The 20,306-nt window shown below is 52.5% G+C and overlaps 4 protein-coding genes across 4 annotated transcripts; 3 read left to right on the forward strand and 1 right to left on the reverse strand.

Annotated features, from left to right (window-relative positions):
* TGME49_323300 (myosin-light-chain kinase) lies at positions 1-600 on the forward strand (the record flags this gene model as incomplete). Its single annotated transcript, XM_018783057.1, has 1 exon — positions 1-600. A coding segment is annotated over one exon (600 nt), but the record flags the coding sequence as incomplete, so codon positions are not given.
* A 6,071-nt stretch (positions 601-6,671) lies between these two features.
* TGME49_323310 (hypothetical protein) lies at positions 6,672-8,844 on the reverse strand (the record flags this gene model as incomplete). The annotated part of the gene is made up of 1 exon (XM_018783058.1): positions 6,672-8,844. Exon 1 carries the CDS (start codon positions 7,902-7,904, stop codon positions 6,672-6,674), a length of 1,233 nt encoding a protein of 410 aa, XP_018634737.1. The 5' UTR covers positions 7,905-8,844.
* Positions 8,845-10,000: 1,156 nt separating this feature from the next.
* On the forward strand, positions 10,001-11,014 carry TGME49_323320 (hypothetical protein). The gene has a single exon (XM_018783059.1). The coding sequence runs from the start codon at positions 10,131-10,133 to the stop codon at positions 10,497-10,499; it is 369 nt and encodes a 122-aa protein (XP_018634738.1). The 5' UTR covers positions 10,001-10,130; the 3' UTR covers positions 10,500-11,014.
* Positions 11,015-19,557: 8,543 nt separating this feature from the next.
* Positions 19,558-20,306, forward strand: TGME49_323330 (hypothetical protein; the record flags this gene model as incomplete). The annotated part of the gene is made up of 1 exon (XM_018783060.1): positions 19,558-20,306. A coding segment is annotated over one exon (749 nt), but the record flags the coding sequence as incomplete, so codon positions are not given.

The raw sequence follows: 20,306 nt of genomic DNA on the forward strand, positions 1-20,306 counted from the left end.
CACGTGCTGCGAAAGTTGCATCTTACGCGACAGCTGGTGGTGTCTGTTGCGTGGCTGCATCGTCACGGCGTCGCTCACAATGACTTGAAGCTTGAGAATGTCTTTCTCAGTGAAGAAGGGAAGGCTGTTATTGGCGACTTTGGTTTCGCAGCGGAAGTTGGAACCTCAACAAAACTCCGGTCAACCCCTGCCTTTCTAGACCCGCAAACCGCGGAAGAATATCTTCAACGGAAAACGGAAACGGTCGTGACTGAGGAAAGAGATGCATGGGCTCTGGGAACTATCATATTTGTGATTTGGTGCGGATCTTACCCGTTCTTTTCATTTGAAGAGGCTGTCCTTCCTCCTGCAGTGTTGTGGCAAAATGTGGTGTTTATGTCAAAGACCACTAGACCTGCACCTCCACTTCAGCATTGTAAGGGGATGCCATCTCCAGTGAAAGCCCTCATAACCGGCTTTCTCCAGTGGAACTCTGACGATCGACGCCGCCCTCGTGATGTCGTTGAAGGATTCCTCGCCGCTACAGCCTCGGAACCAGCGACCTCTTCGGCGACTGCGGCAGAAGGAAGCGTCAGGCCGCGCGCATCCAGATCTCAGTGACAGTGATCTAAAGAACAAACCACTGGAGCCACCACTCCAGCAACAAACATTCAACAAAACGGTGCCGCCCAGTCGAGTTCCTCAACTGAGAATGAAACAGTGCAGTTGCCGCTATGAAGACCAGGTGTGGCTCGCAAGGATGTAAACAGCGGGGCCTAGTTCTTCATCAATCAGAGATCATCCGTGATCGGTATGGCAATATACAGTATGCTTGATGTCAACGGGAAAGTACAGTGGTTCTAGAAACGCCGTTTAACCAAGAGACAGGAGTGGTGGGAACGCTCGGAGTCGCTTGCAGCGCGAAATCAGTTTTGTTGAGCTCTGTTTCGATGAATCGCGTACGACAATGAAAGGGGAAGTTTGTGTGCCTTCCGAAAGCGTTGAGTTCACCGTGGAAATATGCGTCGGTGTGCAGTATGCAAAATGCGAATGGGCGGATGAAGCGCGAAGGTAGTCTGCCCAAATGTGTCTCTTCCGGATCTGTTCGTGGTCTACTAAGCAGGCCACGCCCCATGTTCAGATGGATCGATACGCACACACATGGGTAACTGCTACGGGATAAGTAGCTCCGGATTACCATGACTTTGGAGACACAAATGTTTGTATGTGGATGCGACTACTTTTGATAGAACCCACAAGGGAATGAAGATCTGTATTTGGAGGTAGATGTATATATTTGTCTGCCTCCTCGCCTACGAGTCAGCTCCCGTACCAGCGCAAGGCCGGTTCCCTGGCTTCGTGTCAATTAGTCGCGTTCACAAATTTCACAGTCGTTCCTCGAACGAAGCACACTCACTAAATAGTCGACGCAAGCGTCTCGCTGCACCCTCGTCTGCCCCCTCTCTGTCATCGCCTGCTCTCTGGCGGCTAAAATGCAGCGTCGATTACAATGCGTCACGCACAGGCTGCGACCATGGTGTCCGTGTCTCAGTTTTGTATTGTGCACGTAAGGCGCGCAAATGTCTGATGTAGAACCCGAGCCGGTTTGAGATAGTTCTCTCCACAAGCACATGTAACAGATACCGACCTTTTCGTTCTCGTAGCCTCACCACACAACGTGGTTGTGGGTCTGTTACCTGAGGGAGGAGCCCAAAGGCTGTCGATGTAGTATCACATTTGCATTTGCCGCACCCTTTTCTGTCTCCGGGAAACCGAGTCGGAGGCAAGTAACTCGTCAGACAATATAGTCGGTTTTTAGCTTGATTTCTGGAGTCTGGCAACAATGTGGGGAGGGTTCAGTGTTGGGGTGTTCCAATAGGAGTAGGGGGAGGCTGGGCGTCTACCGATCGCATCTCAACGTCGGGGCTCATCGACCGCAGACACACTCGCACCGACCCTTCGAGCGACACTTGTACGAGTCTGTATCCTCGAACATAAGGTTTCCGTAGAACTGGATTGCCAAGAAGAAACAGGCAGCGCTCAGGTTCCGGGTACATGAGATAAACGCCCCAGTGCCCACTCCCCTCAGCTGCAACAGGTGCCGCACTAGCCAATACCGCTTATCCTATGTCAATCCTCTCCGCAACATAGTACTTGTCATTCTCTCGCTCTCTGCCAATCTACAGTACCGAATCGAAGGAGAAAAGATACGCAAGAGAGCAGAAGATACAACAACGACAACTGGGCTGTGTTACCTACTTGCCCGAGAACGTGGCGTCGTACGCTGAGGACGCTGACTGGTGACGGATATGAACAGTCGAGTCCAAGGAAAACGGCGGAACTTGATAATTTTGTTTGTCAACACTGAAAACCCACATTTTATAGCTGCTGTGTCAAAGCTGCCAGTTTGCCACGTGGAGCGGTGGAGCCCTGTCTGTCTGCTACTGGAATTGCAAGCCGCGCCGAGCGAACCTAGTGCGTTTCAAGATCGATCACAAGACGCCCCTCCGCCAAAACCACCATAATTACAACGCATCACCCTCTCTACACTCACGATGGAGTCAATGATGGGCCGACGACTGCTCGCACCCATTATCGTTCCCGTTCCATCTCTTGTCGCCAGAGACCCGTGCCCCACATTGGGTGGGTCACCCGGGACTCCGAGCCGGCTCCCTGGGAATCCTTCATTGCAGGACGTCATTCGGAAGGGCTTGTCATGTACACTCCCATACGTCCACGGTGATGTTACAGACTAAAAGGCACGGACTGCACCAAGGTTGCTTCCAGGCCACATTCTGAAGGCAGTGGTTCTGTACCGGGCATGTATGTGTGTTCTGTTGTTTGTAGTCGCTGCTGACATCGTAAAGCCAGCCGTGTTGTCTGATGAGCTTGGGTTGCGGATCACCTGTAATTCAGTTTAATTGTTGATGTTCACGGCAAACGGCGAGATACTTCATTGGTTCCCGTCACTCCGCGCATTTAACGTTACAACCGAAAGCAGGCTCTGGACGAAGGGTGTGGTCGGCCCGGGTTCCTTCGGCAATGTTTCCGCTGTTATTATGTGCGATGCGGGTTAACGCCGCCAATACCAAGGATCGTTGTTGTCTTCATCCACAAAAACGACTACACCCAATTCGGTCGTCCTCACTGTCTTTCGCCGCTGATACCTCTGGACTTGGCTAAGCAAATAAGTGAACTCACATGTCTCGCAAGTTATTGTTTTCCCTCAAATCCGAAACATCGCGTCAGCCGAGTAACCATGTCCAACAGTTCGTATGCGACTAGTGTCGAGGACCTATATATCGTATCGTTGGAGCGCCAGGCAACGTTAGCGCTTGAAGATGAAGAACAGTCTGCTCTCTCCCGTTGGTTTCTTCGTTGTTGTCGCTGTACTTATAGGATGCTGCCCGCCAGGTCGGTGTTTGGCTCATTATGGCAGCAGCTCTATTAATGAATCACAATGGACTGACAGGGAAACACAAATGTTGGCTGCTGCTGTAAAGCCCCATGCCGGGTATACCGACAGTGGTCCTCGGACGTCCAGCCGGGAGATGAATGACACTGGATCGTGGGCCACGGAACGATCAGGGGCATTGCCGCGATTCCGCACTACAGGGGAGCAGTTGTCGGAAGGGGCGTCAGTGCGTGAGGACCTTGCGCCGGGGATCAGAGGAGTTCTGACAAAGAAAGGAGCGAGAGCGAGGACGACAAAACGCCACGAGCTCGTCTCTGTGACGTCGGAAGAACATTACTGGAACCAAGGGATTGCCGACCACAAGGGACAGACCGCGCCTCCTGTTGCAGCTTCAAGCAGTTTCATGCAAAGCCCCTCTTCGCTTGCCACGCCTGTGGTCCTGAACGCTCCTGTTGACTTCCATGGACAGGGCGATATCACTGCTGCTGTGAGGAGTCGACCTCTTGTCACGGCAGGCTTGTCGCGGCATCAGATTGAAGCCAAAAATGAGTTCGACAGAAGATTTGCTGAAGGCTTTCAACTGACTGCTGAATCTATTTTCACCGGAGAAACCTGAGATTTGGCAGGACCGGCGCGGTTCCTGGGAATTGGGTCAACGGCAATTGTGTATAGTTTGAATAAGGTGCAAGCGGACACAGCAAGTGCGCCAGAACGGGTGGCGGCCAAGATAAGCGTCAGGAATCTAAATTCTCTAAGAGACGCTTCTGCGTCTGAGAGACAACAGGTGCTAGATCAGACTCCAGAACGCTTTGTCTCAAGCGAAGGCGCAGTGAGGAACCTTCTGCCAGGCGTGACACCAGAAACGGCTCTGGAACACGGAATTCTGCTACCGCTGGATATTTGCCGCGTTACTAACTTGCCGTCCGGTTTTCGTGCTGGCCCGGACTACAAGATGTTTCCCCGTGTCGCTTTATTCCCTGTCCCCACTTGCGATCTTTTTCTTGTCGGTAGGAGCCGTCTATCACGTGCTGCGAAGTTGCATCTTACGCGACAGCTGGTGGTGTCTGTTGCGTGGCTGCATCGTCACGGCGTCGCTCACAATGACTTGAAGCTTGAGAATGTCTTTCCCAGTGAAGAAGGGAAGGCTGTCATTGGCGATTTGGGTTTCGGAGTGCAAATTGGAACGTCGGCGAGACTGAAATACACAGCGGCCTATTTAGACCCTCATGCTGCGGAGGAATGCCTTAATAATCAAGTAGAAACAGTTGCAAATGAAGGGACAGGTGCGTGGGCACTGGGAACTCTCGTCTTTGTGATATGGTGTAGATCCTACCCAGTCGTTTCGCGTGAGCAAGCCTGCCTTTCCACTCGTGATTTGCGGGACCGCCTGGTGACAATGGCAAAGACAACTAAACCCACGCCATCATCTCACCACTGCCAGGAACTCCCCTCTCCGGTGAAAGACCTAATAGCCGGATTTCTACAGTGGAGCCGTGAAGCGCGACGTCTCCCAGGTGATGATGTTGACGAATTCCTTGCTGCTACCTTGCTGCTACAGTCTCAGAAGCAGCGACCTCCTCAGCGAGTGTGTGACACGGATAATTGCCACATTCAGATCACGGCGACAGTGATCCCAAAAACGAACCATTGGTTCACCATTCTGACAACCGGCAAGTCGGGCCGCCCAATCGACTTTCTCATCTACGAAATCGGCAGAGGACTTACTGGCATCCGTGGCCAGGAGTGACTTGCAGAGTTGTGGTCTGCGAGGCCTCTATCCCTCCGATGATCACAGTAGTCCGTGACTGATATGGTACCATCCAGTAGACAAGATGGCAGCCGAAAAAGTGGAATTGCTTTTAGAAATGCAGTCTAAACCAGAAGCCCAAGGGCTGGGAGTGTTTGTGCTTTAAGACTCCCTTGTCGCGTAGTTAGTTCACTGTTTTTTCCTGCCAAACATTTTGAAAAAATCCCTGGGAAGACGACGGGGTCGTCTGCACCTTCTCAATGATTTGGATTCACCGAGGAAATCTGTATCTCATGGCTCTGTGCAGGATGAGAATCGTCGCATTGATCACCCCAGCGAATCTTCCGCTGGAGGTAGCTCTGAGTAAGAAATGATCGACGTTTTAATTACAAACAGGCCAGGGTCCGTGGATAAACGGGACGGCAGACACGCGTGGATAACCACTGAGGGAGAAAAGTTCCCGGGGTGTCAAATTCAGTGCTCTGCCTTGGGCATTGAAACTAACCCACAGTACAACCCTGTACTATTTAAGTCGGTTGGTCAGCTTTAAGTAATATATTCTATACTGACCGCTCTAGAATAGTGATATTTTCTTGCTACGTGGCGAGAGGTGCGCCTAACACTTGTTTATATGCGCTCACTCTAATATGTAGTTTATTTGCGAGCTGGAAGACAGAATCGTTAACGCGTCCGCACTGTCATGGCTTTAGACGGCAATCTGTTGATTTATGGACCTAACTAAAAGTGATGGGAGACAGATCAGTAGGGGAAAGTGTGTAAGTAGATAGCTGGGTATATTTGCCGGTCTTCTCGCTAACTGGGTAGCCTGCTGCCCAGCTCTCGAGTCGTTGCTCTAGCCGTCTCAGGTAGTCGTGTTCGAGATCCTGGTGGCTGCGTCCCACTTTCGATTCCATACGTTAACTAGGCTTCCTATGTCCATTTCGAGCAGACCTCCAGTCTTTTCGTTCTTAGTCCTAGACATAGCAGATGAAGAACCCTTGCAGAAGACAACCCGGAACACCCTCCGCACATAATCAACGCTTAAAGAAAGATGCACGAGATGCTGACGACGGTTCGTTCAACAACCTGCCGTGCAGAAGTCCAGCACACCTGATGAGCATCCGTGTTTTTCGAAAACAAACGGCCTTGCCGGGCACCCCCTAGTAGAGCTGAGCGTGACCTTCAAACCGGGGGACCTGTTCATTGATAGAAATCCCCATATTTATCGTAGCCTCTTCCGCCCTTTGCACGGAAGGAGAGCTTCGCATCGCATGCGTCTCGAGCAGCTAGCTCCAAGGCACTGTCTTCAGGGCCCTGCCGTCCAGCGGCAGACGAGCTTACCCACAATCCAGTCGTGGCCAAGATAATCAGCGCATATCCCATCAGCAGATAGGCTGCATACGCCCCTCCGCGTATCGCCACAGATAGAACGAACCTGAAAAGCGGTTTCAAAATGCCCTCTTCTTCGTCATCGTCTTCAGACAAGATGTCCTCTACCTCGTCGCACATGTAGTGTTCGTCACTGCCACTCTATCCTTTCTCCGCCGCATCTCCCGCTCCTTCCCAGGGTTGCGTCGAGCCAGACTGGGGCTGGGGAGAAGGTGGCCAGTCCGATTCGAACTCCTGTTCGCGAGGCCGCGCCTCTGTCTTACCCTGGAAAGCAATGACGTCGTTCTCTCCGAAGAAGGAGAAGAAATCGTTGTCCTCCTCCAACAGGAGCGTCGGTTCTTCCTCCATGCAATCTCGCCCCCCGCCGCCCCTCTCGTGCACCCACGCGCGTCGTGCAAGACAGCGAGAACCGCTTCCTCCTTGAAAGTCGCCTTGTTCACTTGAGTGGTAGGCAAGACAGTCGCCGACACCACTTGAGTCACGAGTTGGCACAGCAAGAGGCGACTCCGCCAGGTCGACGAGACGCAGCGGCCTGTCCCCGAAGCTACTCTCTCCTGTCTCTTCGCCCTCCGCCAGTCTGCCCCCTGGCGCATACAGCCTTTCCTCTCGCCGTGTCCTCGTCGCGCCTGTTCTCTCGGGACGTCTCCGGGGCAGCGGCGACACTTCGGCAAGAGCGCGGTCTCTTCCAGGGACAGCTTCGTCCTTGTCTGCCGGCCCCACCGCATCTGTCTCTCCTCGGTGCGGTGCTCCAGTGCCGGCTTCGAGAGCGACGCGACCGCTGTTCTCGACTTTGCGAGATCGTTCTCTCCCTTGCTGCGAGGCACAGTCCGTCTCTGTTGGAAAGCTTTTCGTCGTCGCAGGAGGGACGAGAGTGTCCCAGGCGCGAGTGTACCCACCACTTTGTTGGCCACGGGGAGATCGCGACTGGCCGCTGCTCTTCTTGGCTGCAGCGCAGGCCGCGAGAGGCTGCATGTCGCGAATCGAGAACACATCTCGACTTTGACTCAAGGACACGGAGCAAGATTCGCCCTCACCCGACTCCCGCCTCGCGAGTGCACTCAACTGGGTGCCCCAGGGCCGAGCGTCCGCAGCCCCGAGACGCCGGTGGGCGTACTTCAAGCACGCCCAGGCACCACGGTTCAGTTTAACTTCCTGCCGATATCTGGGATTCCCCTCAAGGTCGCCCTGTCTCGTTTGTCGAGAGAAGATGATTGCTGTAATGTCTCTCATTGCACCCTTGGCCAGGCTGGCGAACTCATCGTTCCTTTCCTCTGTCGCTGCAGCCCGGGCGCGTCCGAGCCAGCTGTCTCGGAGCTGTGAAAACACTACAACTCTCTCTTCGCTTGGCGCGAGCGCTGCCACTCGACTCACCATCCAGCCGCCGCCCTCGCAGGCTTCGCTCTCTTCTTCTCTCGCTCTTGCCGCCCCGTCCTCACGTGCCTTCTCCTCACTGCGACTTCCTTGACTACGAAGCGTCAAACACAGGTCGCCACCTAGGTGTGCCTGGTATAGTTCGGTCGAGTATCAATGGGGCGCAATTGGCGGCATAGGCCTCAAAACTGTTCTCCAGATTTCTCTGAAAAAACGAGAGCGGTCGACGCAGATGTTTTCTTCACAGAACTCGTCTGTGTTTTGTTCAGCTGCAAGAGCAGACCGGCGGCTGTGGAAACGGCAGGCAATCCCGGCTTCCAATGTCCGACTCGCTCTGCTGTAACGCGGTAACCCTGGTGAAGGTGAGCCTCTGTTTTAAACAAGGGGGCCAGGCTTCATCGCGCTCTTTGGCCATGCTGCTGCATACAAGGAGTGTTCGGGGTTAGCGTATTTTTCCAATTTATCGGGAGAAACCACCAGTCTCGAACCGCATCAATACTCAGCGGCTCCTCGACCGGAGAGACACACCCATGCTGGGGGGCGCATTTTGCCGGAACATGTGTTACCAAACATGAGGCTTATGAAATTCATTGGCCAGGAATACGCGGAGGTCATGATCTGAATAGTAGGGGAAAACACCAACGCCCTGCTCCCCCCCCCTCCGCTGATATCCAATGACGCACCTGCCGAGACCGCTTACATCATACTGATCCTCTCCGCGACGCAGTGTCTAGAGATCTGTCGCTTTCTGCGGAGCCGTATCATCCAGTTAAAGAGGACAGCAACGCAGGGAGTCGAGATAGACGAAAACAACCGGCAGTGGTGGTAAGTCATATCATGGAAGCACACAGTATTCCATCACTGGTCCTCGAACATGGCATCATACGCAACGAACACACAAGACAGATAGCCATTCTCAAAAATCCTGTACAACCAATGGGGTGTTGATCCTGATCGACCGAGTTCTCGCTACGGCAACAGCCCTAACGTAACTGTTGTGCCGGACAGTTGCTAGTTTGCCATCTGGAAAGTTGCGGCTGTGTCCGTTTGCGACTGGAATTACCAGTCACACCTCATACCCAGTGCGCTTCAAGATTATTCACCTCGTCGCGACTCCGCCAGCACCAGTTCAATCACCGACTCACCCCGCTCCCTACACGAACGATGGAGTCATAGACGTGTGGACTAGTGGCAGCAGCTTCTTACGTTCCCCGTCCATTTTTGGCGATAGTGACCAGTGGCCCGTAAATGGCTAGCCGGCACTCACGAGGCACCGTCATTTAAATACTTGCACGGAGACACATAGTTGCATATCTTGGTTCAAATGCCATATGCGCAGAGTGCACGCAGCTACCGACGGGGCAAAGCCAGTCTTGTCATCTCCGTTTGGCTGCAGGCTGAGTCGGGATAGAGAGAAAACGTTGAAACACGGGGCTGGGTGCAAGAAATTTAATCCGCCCCTGTTTCTCGTATACTGTCATGTGTCATCCAAAACTAGGCTTTTGACAAAGGGAGTGGATCGAGACGTGATTCTCCACCTCCGTTTCTCTGATGTTCGGCCCATCCCTGAGACCGACGCCTGAAACACGAGTGCATGGAAAAAGATGGATATTTGCCTTCTCGTGCGTTTGATGTGGGCGAAGTTTACTAAATGACAACTTTTGTGCGGATGCTTCGGTGTGTGCTTCCGTTCACTCAATAACTCAGAATCACTTCAGCCTGAATCCGCGTGTCCCCCTGCTGTGCAACCATGGGCGGGGGCCCGGTGCGGTTACACGGCGAGGCAATGATGTTACATGACGAGGTCCTGGTGGTTAAAATTGAGAAAGAGAGGACTGTGTCATTAGCTGCGGGATGAGAGCACCATGAAGCGTCTTATCCCGGGTGTTGAACCGAACGAACTGCTCGACCAGGGTCTTGTCGTTCCACAGGATGATGATCGTATTTCCAATATACCCGGGTGGTTTCCTGCAGGCAGCGGATAATTCATCCTCCCCGTTGTTGCATCCATTGGCACACGCCGCATGGCATCCTCACGTTTTGGCCAAACTTGTACATTACCCGCCACTTGGTGCAGATCGTTTCATTGCTGCATGACCAAGGCGTTGTTCACAATGACTTGAAACCTGAAAATATCCTGCTCAGCGCAGAAGGCACGGCTGCAACCGGGTATTTTGGCTGGCGAGCGCTATCGGAGTTAAATCGAGAGTAAAAGGCACTGATATATACATGTTTACATGGACGCAAGAATCGCAGCAGCAAGCATTGGTCGACGAGAAATCGTCATGCTTACACAGAAGGATGCATGAGCATTATGAAATCTTCTCTTTAAGGTTGTGGCGTCAAACGTATCCATTCAGATTAGATTCCGTCTCCGCCGCGACGGCGCAAGAGGTGAAGCAGTTCACCATTACGTGTGCACAGAAGACTACGCCGCAACCCGACATCCACTCGTGCACAGGAGTCCCCGTTGAGGTCCGGAAAATCTTCACGGGATTTTTACATAGGTTCGTCGAAGATCGACGTCTCCCCGGTGAGGTTGCAGAGGAGTTCCTTGCCGCTACACACGCTGGTGGTATCGAGGGGCCTGATCAGTAAGTAGTAGCGGATAGTACGAATGCGTGTTGTCCGTCTCAGGGTCTGTGATACAGTTCCCTGACGCTGAAGGAGTTGGCTTCACCAATTCAACAACCAAGAAGTCGGGGCCTCTCACTGGACACCACAGGCTGCTCAGAAGACAGCGCAGATGATGGTGTTTTTGTCAGGTATTGCTTGCAGAGTTGCCTTCTGCGACTGAAAAAGCTCTCAAATGAGCAGGATGTGATTAGTAGATCTGGGTCCATCCTTTGTGCATGGTGGCTGAGAGGAGGTGCGAGACTTCTGGAATACCGTGAACACTAAGGGTCAGAGTGCTGGGAACGTTATTTCTCTGGGAAGCGTGTGTCATGGATAAAGTTCATTGTTTTCTTGCCAACAGTATCAAGGAATCTCCTGCGACGTTTGCTACGTGGTGCTGGACTCGTAAACGGGTCGGTTTTGTTTGCATGAAACTGCGTCGCTGTGCTGTGTCCGATACGGATGTTCGGATCAAGCAATAAGGCACTCTACCCAGCGAGCTGTGTGTGAACGACACATCTGGTACTTTTTTTACCACCAAGCAGGCCATGGGTCATGAAGACCTGTATCGACACGCACGCGTACGTGGACAAACGCTGCTGCATAAGTAATTCAGAGTAGTCACGGCTCGAGAGGGAAGCAACGTTTACTTTCAGAAGTGACTACTAGTGAAACACAGACAGCAAGAAAGATACGGATTAGTATACAGGTGGACAAACCCCGAGGTGTTTCCGCATGTTGGCAAGATTGCGGTGCGTGCGAGGTCTGAATCCGAGTATAAACACCACCTCCCCGCTATCCCCCAGTGTTATCAGGAGCCGTACCAGCGGAGACAGGTTACACCATGCTGGGTCCCACGACACAGACAGATCGGTGACTTTCTGTGGCACATCGACATCAAGCAAAGAATGACAGCGACGAAAGATGTCATGAGAAAAGACAACAGCAGCTGGCAGCGGGGGTCATTCATTTCGTTGGCATACACAGTGTCACCTTCTTTGCCGTCGAACATGGCGTCGTTCGCAGGCGACGGTGCAGAACGGTAACGCTTGTAAAGAAACTTGTACTAGAAATTGTGTGGAGAACTTGCTCAACCTGTTCCTCGCCACGGATAGTCTCCCCCCGTAGCCGTTGTGTAGGAGAGTTTACAGTTTGCCATTAGGAAGGCTGCAGGTGTACGTTTCGTCTCGAATTGTCAGCCCCCCAGCGCATGCCTCGTCAGCTTGTAGATGAATCACCATCTCACAGCTTCTTTAGCATAGGCACATATCCAATACTTTCCTAACGCTAATGGTTGAGTCGTCGAAGAGCGGACGAATGTTCTCAACGTGGTGCGCTCCCCTTCCATTTTTCTATCGGCAGTGACCCGTCCCCTGCAGCTGGCTAGTTGGCACTCGCGAATCACAGCCAGCAGAGCCCGTGCACAGAGTCACTCAGAGTCGCGTGTATTGCTCAGCCCACCAACCCGTGGACGTGTTAAACAGGACAAGGCAAGAATCATAAAAAATTCTTTTCGGAGTACGTCCGCAAGCACTGATTCTCCATAGGGGGACAGCCCTTGACGGGCATTATTGTACGTTTTCCTCAGTCACCGCCGACGGCGTAAAGCCAGTCTCTCAATTTACGCTTGGGCGCTGGCAAGACCAGGATTGAGCCCTCTCGTTAAGGTTCCCTAGGGCGAGAGATCTCATTGGCTTCTGCTTCGTTGAGATTTTACCGTGGCAACGGAAATCAGGCTTTAAACGAAAGGTGCGTATTGTCCCGGGTTTCTCAGCCACTGTTGCCTCTAATGTGTGATGCATGATCCCGACTTCAAAGTACCCTTGAACGTCGTTGTGTCCATCTACAGACGTGGCTCGATCAAATGCGTTCCTGTTTCTAGTCTCCTGCCAATAACCCTTCCAGGCTGTACGAGTGAAAAACACGCATACCTCGCAGCTTACTTCCTCCCCAAATTCCTTAATATCACATCAGCCGAGTAGCCACCCGCCGCCGCTCGAATGCAACTACCAGCGGGGAGCTATATCCTGTTTGGATGGAGCGTCAGGCAACGTGGTTGTACGAAGATGAAAAATACTCTGTTGTCACCTGTTGGTTTCTTTACCGCTCTCGCTGTACTTATAGAATGCCACCTGTGTGACCGGTGTGTTGCTCATCATGGCAGCAGCACTGATGGATCAGGCCTACGGCCCCCTCAAGAGGTCGACTCGGCACCACGAACGCCGTCGATCGCTGTTAAAGAGCTTGCCACGTTTCCTGGAGATGACATTCAGACGTCATCTCAAGAATTGCCCGGCTATGAACTTTGGACCAGGGAACAATCAGGGGCATCTGTGCGTGTTGGGTTTCCGCAGAACGCCGAAAGTTTTCTGACACAAAGAGAAGCGAGAGACGAAATCGCGAATGCTCACGAGCTCGTCGCTGTAACTCCAGAAGGCGATGCGTGGAATCACAGTGGTGTTGTCCCCGAGGAGCAGACTGTCACGCCTGCTTCAGGTAGCTTCATTCAGAGGCAAGCCGCGCATGCACCGCCTTCGACTCGATTGACGCCCGTGGACCGCCGTGGCAGGTCACACACAGTGTCAGCTGTCAGACGGCGGGTGACCGTGGAAGACGATATGCGACCGGACCAATCGGCAGCCATGCATGCAGTGTTCAGCATTTGGAGGAGGCCTGGTTCTGAAGGCTAAGAACAAATGGGGTAGAACACGTTACACGCTACAGGGACCCGCAACATTCTTAGGAATGGGAGCCGAGGGCATTGTTGTACGTCTAAATCAGGTGAAAAGCGACCGGGAAAGATCGGTGACACCGGTGGCAGTCAAGCTGTGCCTCATTCGTGCAGCAGTGTTCTCGGGGCTGACATGGTGGAGAAAACGAAGGACCAGAACAGAACTAATGAAACTGTTTCTGTCGAACGAGAATTCTGTGAAGCGTGCTCTACCAGATTTGGACCCGGCCGAAATGCTAGAGCACGGTCTCGTCGTTCCACATCATGCTGAGCTTGTTTCCGGTATGCCCACGTGGTTTGCCGCGGGCGACTCATTTTTTGTATTACCCGTTGTTTCTGTGTCTCTCTTTTACTTGCGACCTCGAAACGGTCGTGCAAAACCCGTTGACCTTTTGGGCGAAGATGTACATTACCCGCCAGTTGCTAAAGAGTATTGCGTGGATGCATCAAAAAGGCATTTCTCATAATGACTTGAAGCTTGAGAATGTCCTGCTCAGTGCAGACGGAAGGGTTGCCATCGGCGATTTGGTTTTTCAAGCCCCTTCGGGGCTTCGTTGCCCATCAGGGGCACTCATCTATACATGGACCCCGACAGCTCAGAAGCATTTTTTGAACAACGAGAGAACGAAATCACTCCCCACAGAGATGCATGGGCGACTGGAGTCCTTCTTTTCTATCTGTGGTGTGGCGTGTTTCCATTCGGGTTACAGAATGTCGCTAACGCGAGTCCGCCACAGGTGATGAGGGTCACAGTCATGCATGCAAGGACTACCAGGCCGCCGCCCAACTTCCGGCTGTGTCGGCGCATCCCGCGTGAGGTTCGGAACCTCGTTACCGGATTTCTGCAGTGGAACGAGGAAGCTCGGCGTCTTCCCAGCGATGTTGCCGACGCGTTCCTTGCCGCTACGGACGACGGTGGTAGAGAGGCGCGTCGGATAAGAACGCATCAATTTTGAGATCAGCGCCGGCTGAATGCATGCCTAAGAGTTGGAGCTCCCAGGCATGGCGGAAGTGTCTCCACCAGACAAGCAACGAGCAAGATGGTGTCGCACACTAGACATCGTCGGCTGCGAAGGCGACAGTGCAAATGGCGGGCTTGCGTGGCCGTGTGTGGAATGCAGAGATGTGCTCTGCACCTGATGAACATGATTGTCCGTACTCCATATCGCGTGCTGATTGTACCATTCGATGTGCATGGCGAGTGAGGGAAAGTGGGACGCTTCTGGAAATACTGTGAACAGCAGGAAACAGAGCGGTGGGGACGCCTAGACACCGACACATGAGCTTTTATGCTTTTACAGATGTGCCTCACAAAATCAGTTTTATTGCCTTCTTTTGGAGGAATCCCGTGGGGCATGGGCATCGTCATGTTCACGGTGTAAAAGGTTGACTTCACCTGTAAGTGTGCGCGGCTGTGCTCAGTGAGAAATGAAGATGCTCGCGTGAAACTCTATGGCAGTCCACCTAATGAGGCGTCTCTTGCAGTAACGCTTATAGGCCGACAATTCAAGCAGGCAATGGACCAAGTAGACACGGCTCGTCAGACGTACGTAGATAACTGCTGAAGGAGAAGTAACCCATGATTGTCATCGCTCGAGAGAAAATAGTGGTTGTACGTTTATGTGACTGCTTGTGGCAGAACCCACAAGGGAATGCAGAAATGAATACGCAGGTCAAATTGATGATACATTTATCTGCCTCCTGACCTCTTATACAGCTACCCTGTCAGCTCAAGGACACTTCTCTAGTCTCCTGCCGACTGGCGTGTTCAGGAAGTTCACTAACGTTAGGCGGACGTGCTGCAACCATTCAATTGTTTGTCTCGCGCGTTCCCCTCTTCCGTTCTCGCCTCCCTGCCACTGCGTTCTTTCGTGTGACGCACACTTTGTCGATTACAATGCATCACTCACAAGGGCCCGCCACAATGCCGCAGTCGCAGTGCTGCGTTCTGTGTATGAAAAATACAGGGAATGGCGTAGAACATGAGCCAGTTTCTTCATATTTTTCTGTAACAGCCAAAATCGGGGTAACTGAGGATCTGTGTCTCCTGTGACTTCTTCACGTATGATGTGTGTGCTTTGGGCGGTTGAGAGAGAAGGAACTGTGGAATCCGCAGGTGACGTAATCTCGAATCTTCAACGCCCTTTCCGTTTGTCGGGAAAACCAGGTGACGTCGGTGAAGCAGCCTCTGTGACAAGAGGAAGAGACTCTCTTTATGTTTGGAAATCGGAAGTGTTCCGGGCCAGCACTTTTTTCGCATTTGACTTGAGAAAATGCAGAGCACTTACACATCCATGCTGCTGGAGACGCTTCCCGTAGGAGCTGTTCTCAAGACACGATATTTGCATGAAATCCAACTGCTGGGGGACACTTGTTTTCTTGTTCTGAGTTTGTGGGAAACGCATCAGTGCAGGTGAGAACCCGAGACTGAATCAGGTTTCTTGCGCTAGACTTTCCCGCGACACAACAGATAATCTGCCCTTTAAAATTGTGCAATTAAATGCAAAATGAATACCAAATTCACGCCCACTGAATAAGCTCCCATGAATAAGCAACTGCAATCCCCTCTGTCACTCTGCAGCATTGTGCCAAGAAGAAACGCTGCGCAAGACACCGGCAGAAACCACAAACCAGCGGGGGTGGTCACATGTGCTGGGCACATCAGGTGTTGACAAATTCCTCATCGAACCTGACGTGGTACGCAGGAAACGAGGTCAGCATGTGTGCAACAAATTGGGCATGGAACGCATACGTCTGGCTTCTCGTTAGAATTAGCCCCTCGCTTAGCTGTTTTGTCGGAGAGCTGCCAGTTTGCCACCTGGAGTGGTGGCGCTCTGTCTGTCTGCTACTGGAATTACAAGCCCCGCCAAGCGAACCTAGTGCATTTCAAGATCGATCACAAGACGCCCCTCCGCCAAAACCAGCATAATCACAAGACATCACTTGCCCTATAATTAGGAGAGAGGTGTAGCTGATGGGCAATTGTTCCTTGCCCTTTGCGTCTTGAATGTTCGTAGCAACCATTCTCCCACATGTGGCTAGTCAGCGGTCATGAGGCAGTGCAGGTCCGGTTCTTGCACCGTCATACGAGATCACGTCTCGTGTATCTGCTCTACAAAGCCACGGACGTATCAGAGGGGGGAAACGCTGATTATGCGCAGTGTCTACGTTTGAGAAGGCATCCAAAACCATTAAGAAGTCGCAAAAGGGCAACTTACCCGTTTCATCGCCGACATTTACGTTCGATTACCACATCAAGGAGCGCAGACATGTGAGAATATATGTGGATGGCGAAAACTGGCGCCGCATCAATTGTACATTCACCTCCAATATATGCAACTGCCCTCAAGAACCCGTATCCTGTATCATTGGAGCGCCACTCAACGTGATTGCGTGAAAATGAAAAAAGCTGTGCTGCCACGTGTCGGTTTGTGTTTTATTGTTGCTATGCTTCTAAAGCGCTATCCGTCAGATCAATGTGTTGCTAATCTTGGCAGCACCCCAAATGAATCAAGCATAAGGCGCCCTGGAGAGGCCGACTCAGCACCACAGGGGTCACCTACAGCTATAAATGAGCATCTTGGGAAAGCATACGGCGACCGTCGGAGACCGATACAAGGTACGACTCACACCAGAATATGGCCCAGGGGGCGGTTATGGGCATTGTCGCGATTACCTGCTGCAGAGCGAGAGTTGTTGGAGGGGGCATCTGAGGACCTTACGTCGGGGGTCAGAGGAGTTCTGACAAAGAAAGGAACGAGAGCGAGAACGACAAAACGCCACGATCTCGTCGCTGTGACGTCGGGAGAACATTACTGGAACCAAGGGCTTGTCTACCACGAGGAACAGACAGCGCCACATGTTGCAGCTTCTAGCAGTTTCATGCAGAGCACCACTTCTCTTGCTACGCCTGCTGACCTGAACGCTCCGGTTGACACCCAGGGACAGCTCGATATCAACAGCGTCCTGAAGAATCGACCTCCCGCAGAGGCACAGCTCCCGCCTCGCGAGATTGCAGCCAAAACCCATTTCGAAGCAATGTTTGCCAAAGGCCTGCAACTGACGGTTGAATCCATATTCACCGGAGAAACCTTTACCCTGACAAAACCGGCCCGTTTCTTAGGATGGGGATCAACGGCGATTGTTTTTGGTTTGCACCGCGTGAAAGTGGGCGGAGCAAGTGCTCCACAACAATTGGCAGCTAAGATAAACGTCAGGAGTTTGCAAGAACTGCAACATCTTTCCTCGTCTCAGAAAAAAAACGGCTCTTGAGGATATACAAGAACGTTTTCTCCGGGAAGAGAGCTCAGCGAGGAATGCGCTGCAACATGTGACCCCAGAAACGGCTCTGGAGCACGGTGTCCTCTTCCCAGTTGATGTTTGCCGTATTTCTAAATTGTTCTCCGGATTTCGTGCAGGCATTTCCTACGTAATACTTCCTGTTCTAGCATTGTTTCCTGTTTTTACTTGCGACCTCCAGCAGGTCGTTAAGAGTGGCCTATCACGTGCGGCGAAGTTGTATATCACCCGGCAGCTGCTGCAGGCTGTTGCGTGGCTACATGCCAATGGCGTGGCTCACAACGACTTGAAGCTAGAGAATGTCCTTCTCAGTGCAGAAGGAAAGGCTGTCATTGCGGATTTTGGTTTCGCAGTGAAGCTTGGAACCGCATCAGCCATTCAGTTCACTGCTCCCTATTTGGATCCGCAAACCGCAGAGGCAGTGCTTCAAAAGAAAACGAAAACGACCGCGAGTGAGGAAAGAGATGCATGGGCGTTAGCAACTCTCCTGTTTTTGCTTTGGTGTGGATCGTTTCCATACGTATCGGATGAGCAGGCCGACCTCCCCACCAGCGACTTGCTGAAATTGCTGGTGACACTGGGAAAGACAGAAAAGCCAGCGCCGAACTTCCATCTGTGTAAAGACCTCCCACCTGCGGTGGGACATCTCGTAACCGCATTTCTACAGTGGAACAGCGACAATCGGTCTCGCCCCGGGGATGTTCTTGACGATTTCCTTGCTGCTACAGTGTCCGAAGGAGCGAGCGCCTAAGCGAGTGTATGAAATGGAAATCCATGTTACCCGCATCCAGGTCTCAGCACCAGCGATCCCAAAAACATGCTATTGCCTCCACCACTCGATCAACCAACAAGACGGGGCAGTTCGGTTGACTTCATCAGCTGCGAAAGCGACAGTGTCAGAGCCGCGGGAGGCCGGGCGTCTTCGATCACGCGGCAACATTGGCGATGGTCGACGGCAGACTTAAACCCATTCTGGCGGCGACACATGCATTGGTACTTGTTCTCAAACAGGAGATGTCTCTGAAGTTCAAGCGTTAAGACGACGCAACACTCGGGGTCCGATTCTGAAACATTTACCCAGGCCTGTTGCCCCCATCAGTATCTGGTGCCTCACCAGCAAACGTCAAACTGAAGTCGCAGCATAGAGCCAATATGGGACAGTGACGCACGCCAACACTCTGCGAAAACCAGCGTAATCACAGAACCGCAACTTTCGTACGTTCATGATGGATTCGTAGAGGGGTGGTCGCGTAACTGCAGCTTCACACGTTCTCCCGTCCATTTTCTCTGGGTGGTGACCCCTGCCCCGCAGCTGGCTAGCTGGTGCTTCCGAGTCAAGAGCGTGTTGAGTCCCTGCTTGGGGTCCTTCAGTTGCTTGTGATGCTGCCACGCAAAACGACAAACATGTTAGGGACCAGAAGGCACCAATTATACAGAGCATTTGTTTTGTCAAAGGGCGTAAAGGAATCGATGCTTCACAGAGAGACAAATCGTGCCAGCCTGTATCGTGTTTCGTCGGTCGTCGCTACAGATGGCGAGAGGCCGTGTCATTTGACAGCTTGCGCCCTGGCTGAGACAAGATTGAGACCACTCGCTGAAGTTCGCGACTAATGGCATGGAACATCATTATTTTCTGTAGCCGGGAGAGTATGCTACGGCATCCAAAACAAACGTTAAGACGAACGGTGTGGACAGACAAGCGGTTCTCCACCAGCCTTCCCGCCGTTATGTGCAGTGTCTGACGCCGACTTCCAAGCACCCTCGGTCGCCGCCGTCATTATCCACGGATGTGACTGGATTACATGGACTCCTCCTCATCGTTCCGCGCAATTAATGTGTCTGTTTTAGCTAAAAAAATCGGAGAACTCGCAGAGTTTGTAGCATATTCCCCTCTGCCAATCGTTACTTCCCACGTCACCCGAGCAACGACCAACAGTCGCTCGTATGAAACTACCCTAGGGGACCTAAATCCTGCACCCTTGAAGCGCCAGGCAACGCGACCGCGTGAAAATGAGAAGGCTGCTGCTTTCACCTGTTGGTTTCGTCATTGTCCTGGCTACACTGTTAGAATGTCACCCGCCCGATCGGTGTGTTGCTCATCATGGCAGCAGCACTGATGAATCGAACGTGTGGTCTCCTCGAGGGGCCCAATTTGTACCCGGGGCGTCAGAGGCCGCTGTAAAAAATCAGGTTGGTATTCCTGACAGTGCCCTTCTGTGGCCGTCGCAAGATGCTACGGAAACCGGGCTGCGGCCTACGGAGCAAGTAGAGGCACGATCGTCATTTCCTGCTGCAAAGCAATATTTATCAGAGGCGGCACCTGCGCGTGGCGACCTTCCACCGCGCGCCACAGGCCTTCTGAGACGTCGAGGAGCTAGAGTGCGAACGGTGAAAGCTCACGAGATCGGTGTGGAGACTCCAAAAACGTATGGCTGGGATCACAGGGTTGTCGACAGTGAGAAGCAGACCACGGCGCCCGTTGCAGATTCAAGTGGCTTCATTCAAATCCCCTCTTCGCGCGCCACGCCTACCACCCTGAACGCTCCGATTGACCTCCAGGGACGGCGCGATATCAGAAACATCGTCAGGAATCGACCTCCCGCTGACTCAGATTTATCGCGTAGCGAGATTGCAGCCAAAAACGGATTCGAGCGAAGATTTGTCCGGGGTTTACAACTGAAGGTTGAGTCATTATTCAGCGGAGGTGTTTTCACGTTGACAGGACCGGCGCAGTTCCTGAAAATTGGGTCAACGGCAAT

Source organism: Toxoplasma gondii (assembly GCF_000006565.2).
Source record: "Toxoplasma gondii ME49 unplaced genomic scaffold asmbl.1171, whole genome shotgun sequence".
Lineage (NCBI taxonomy): Eukaryota > Apicomplexa > Conoidasida > Eucoccidiorida > Sarcocystidae > Toxoplasma > Toxoplasma gondii.

Coding starts and splice junctions, on each gene's coding strand:
- TGME49_323320 (XM_018783059.1), top strand. CDS start 10,131: ATGTTTACATGGACGCAAGAATCGCAGCAGCAAGCATTGGTCGACGAG.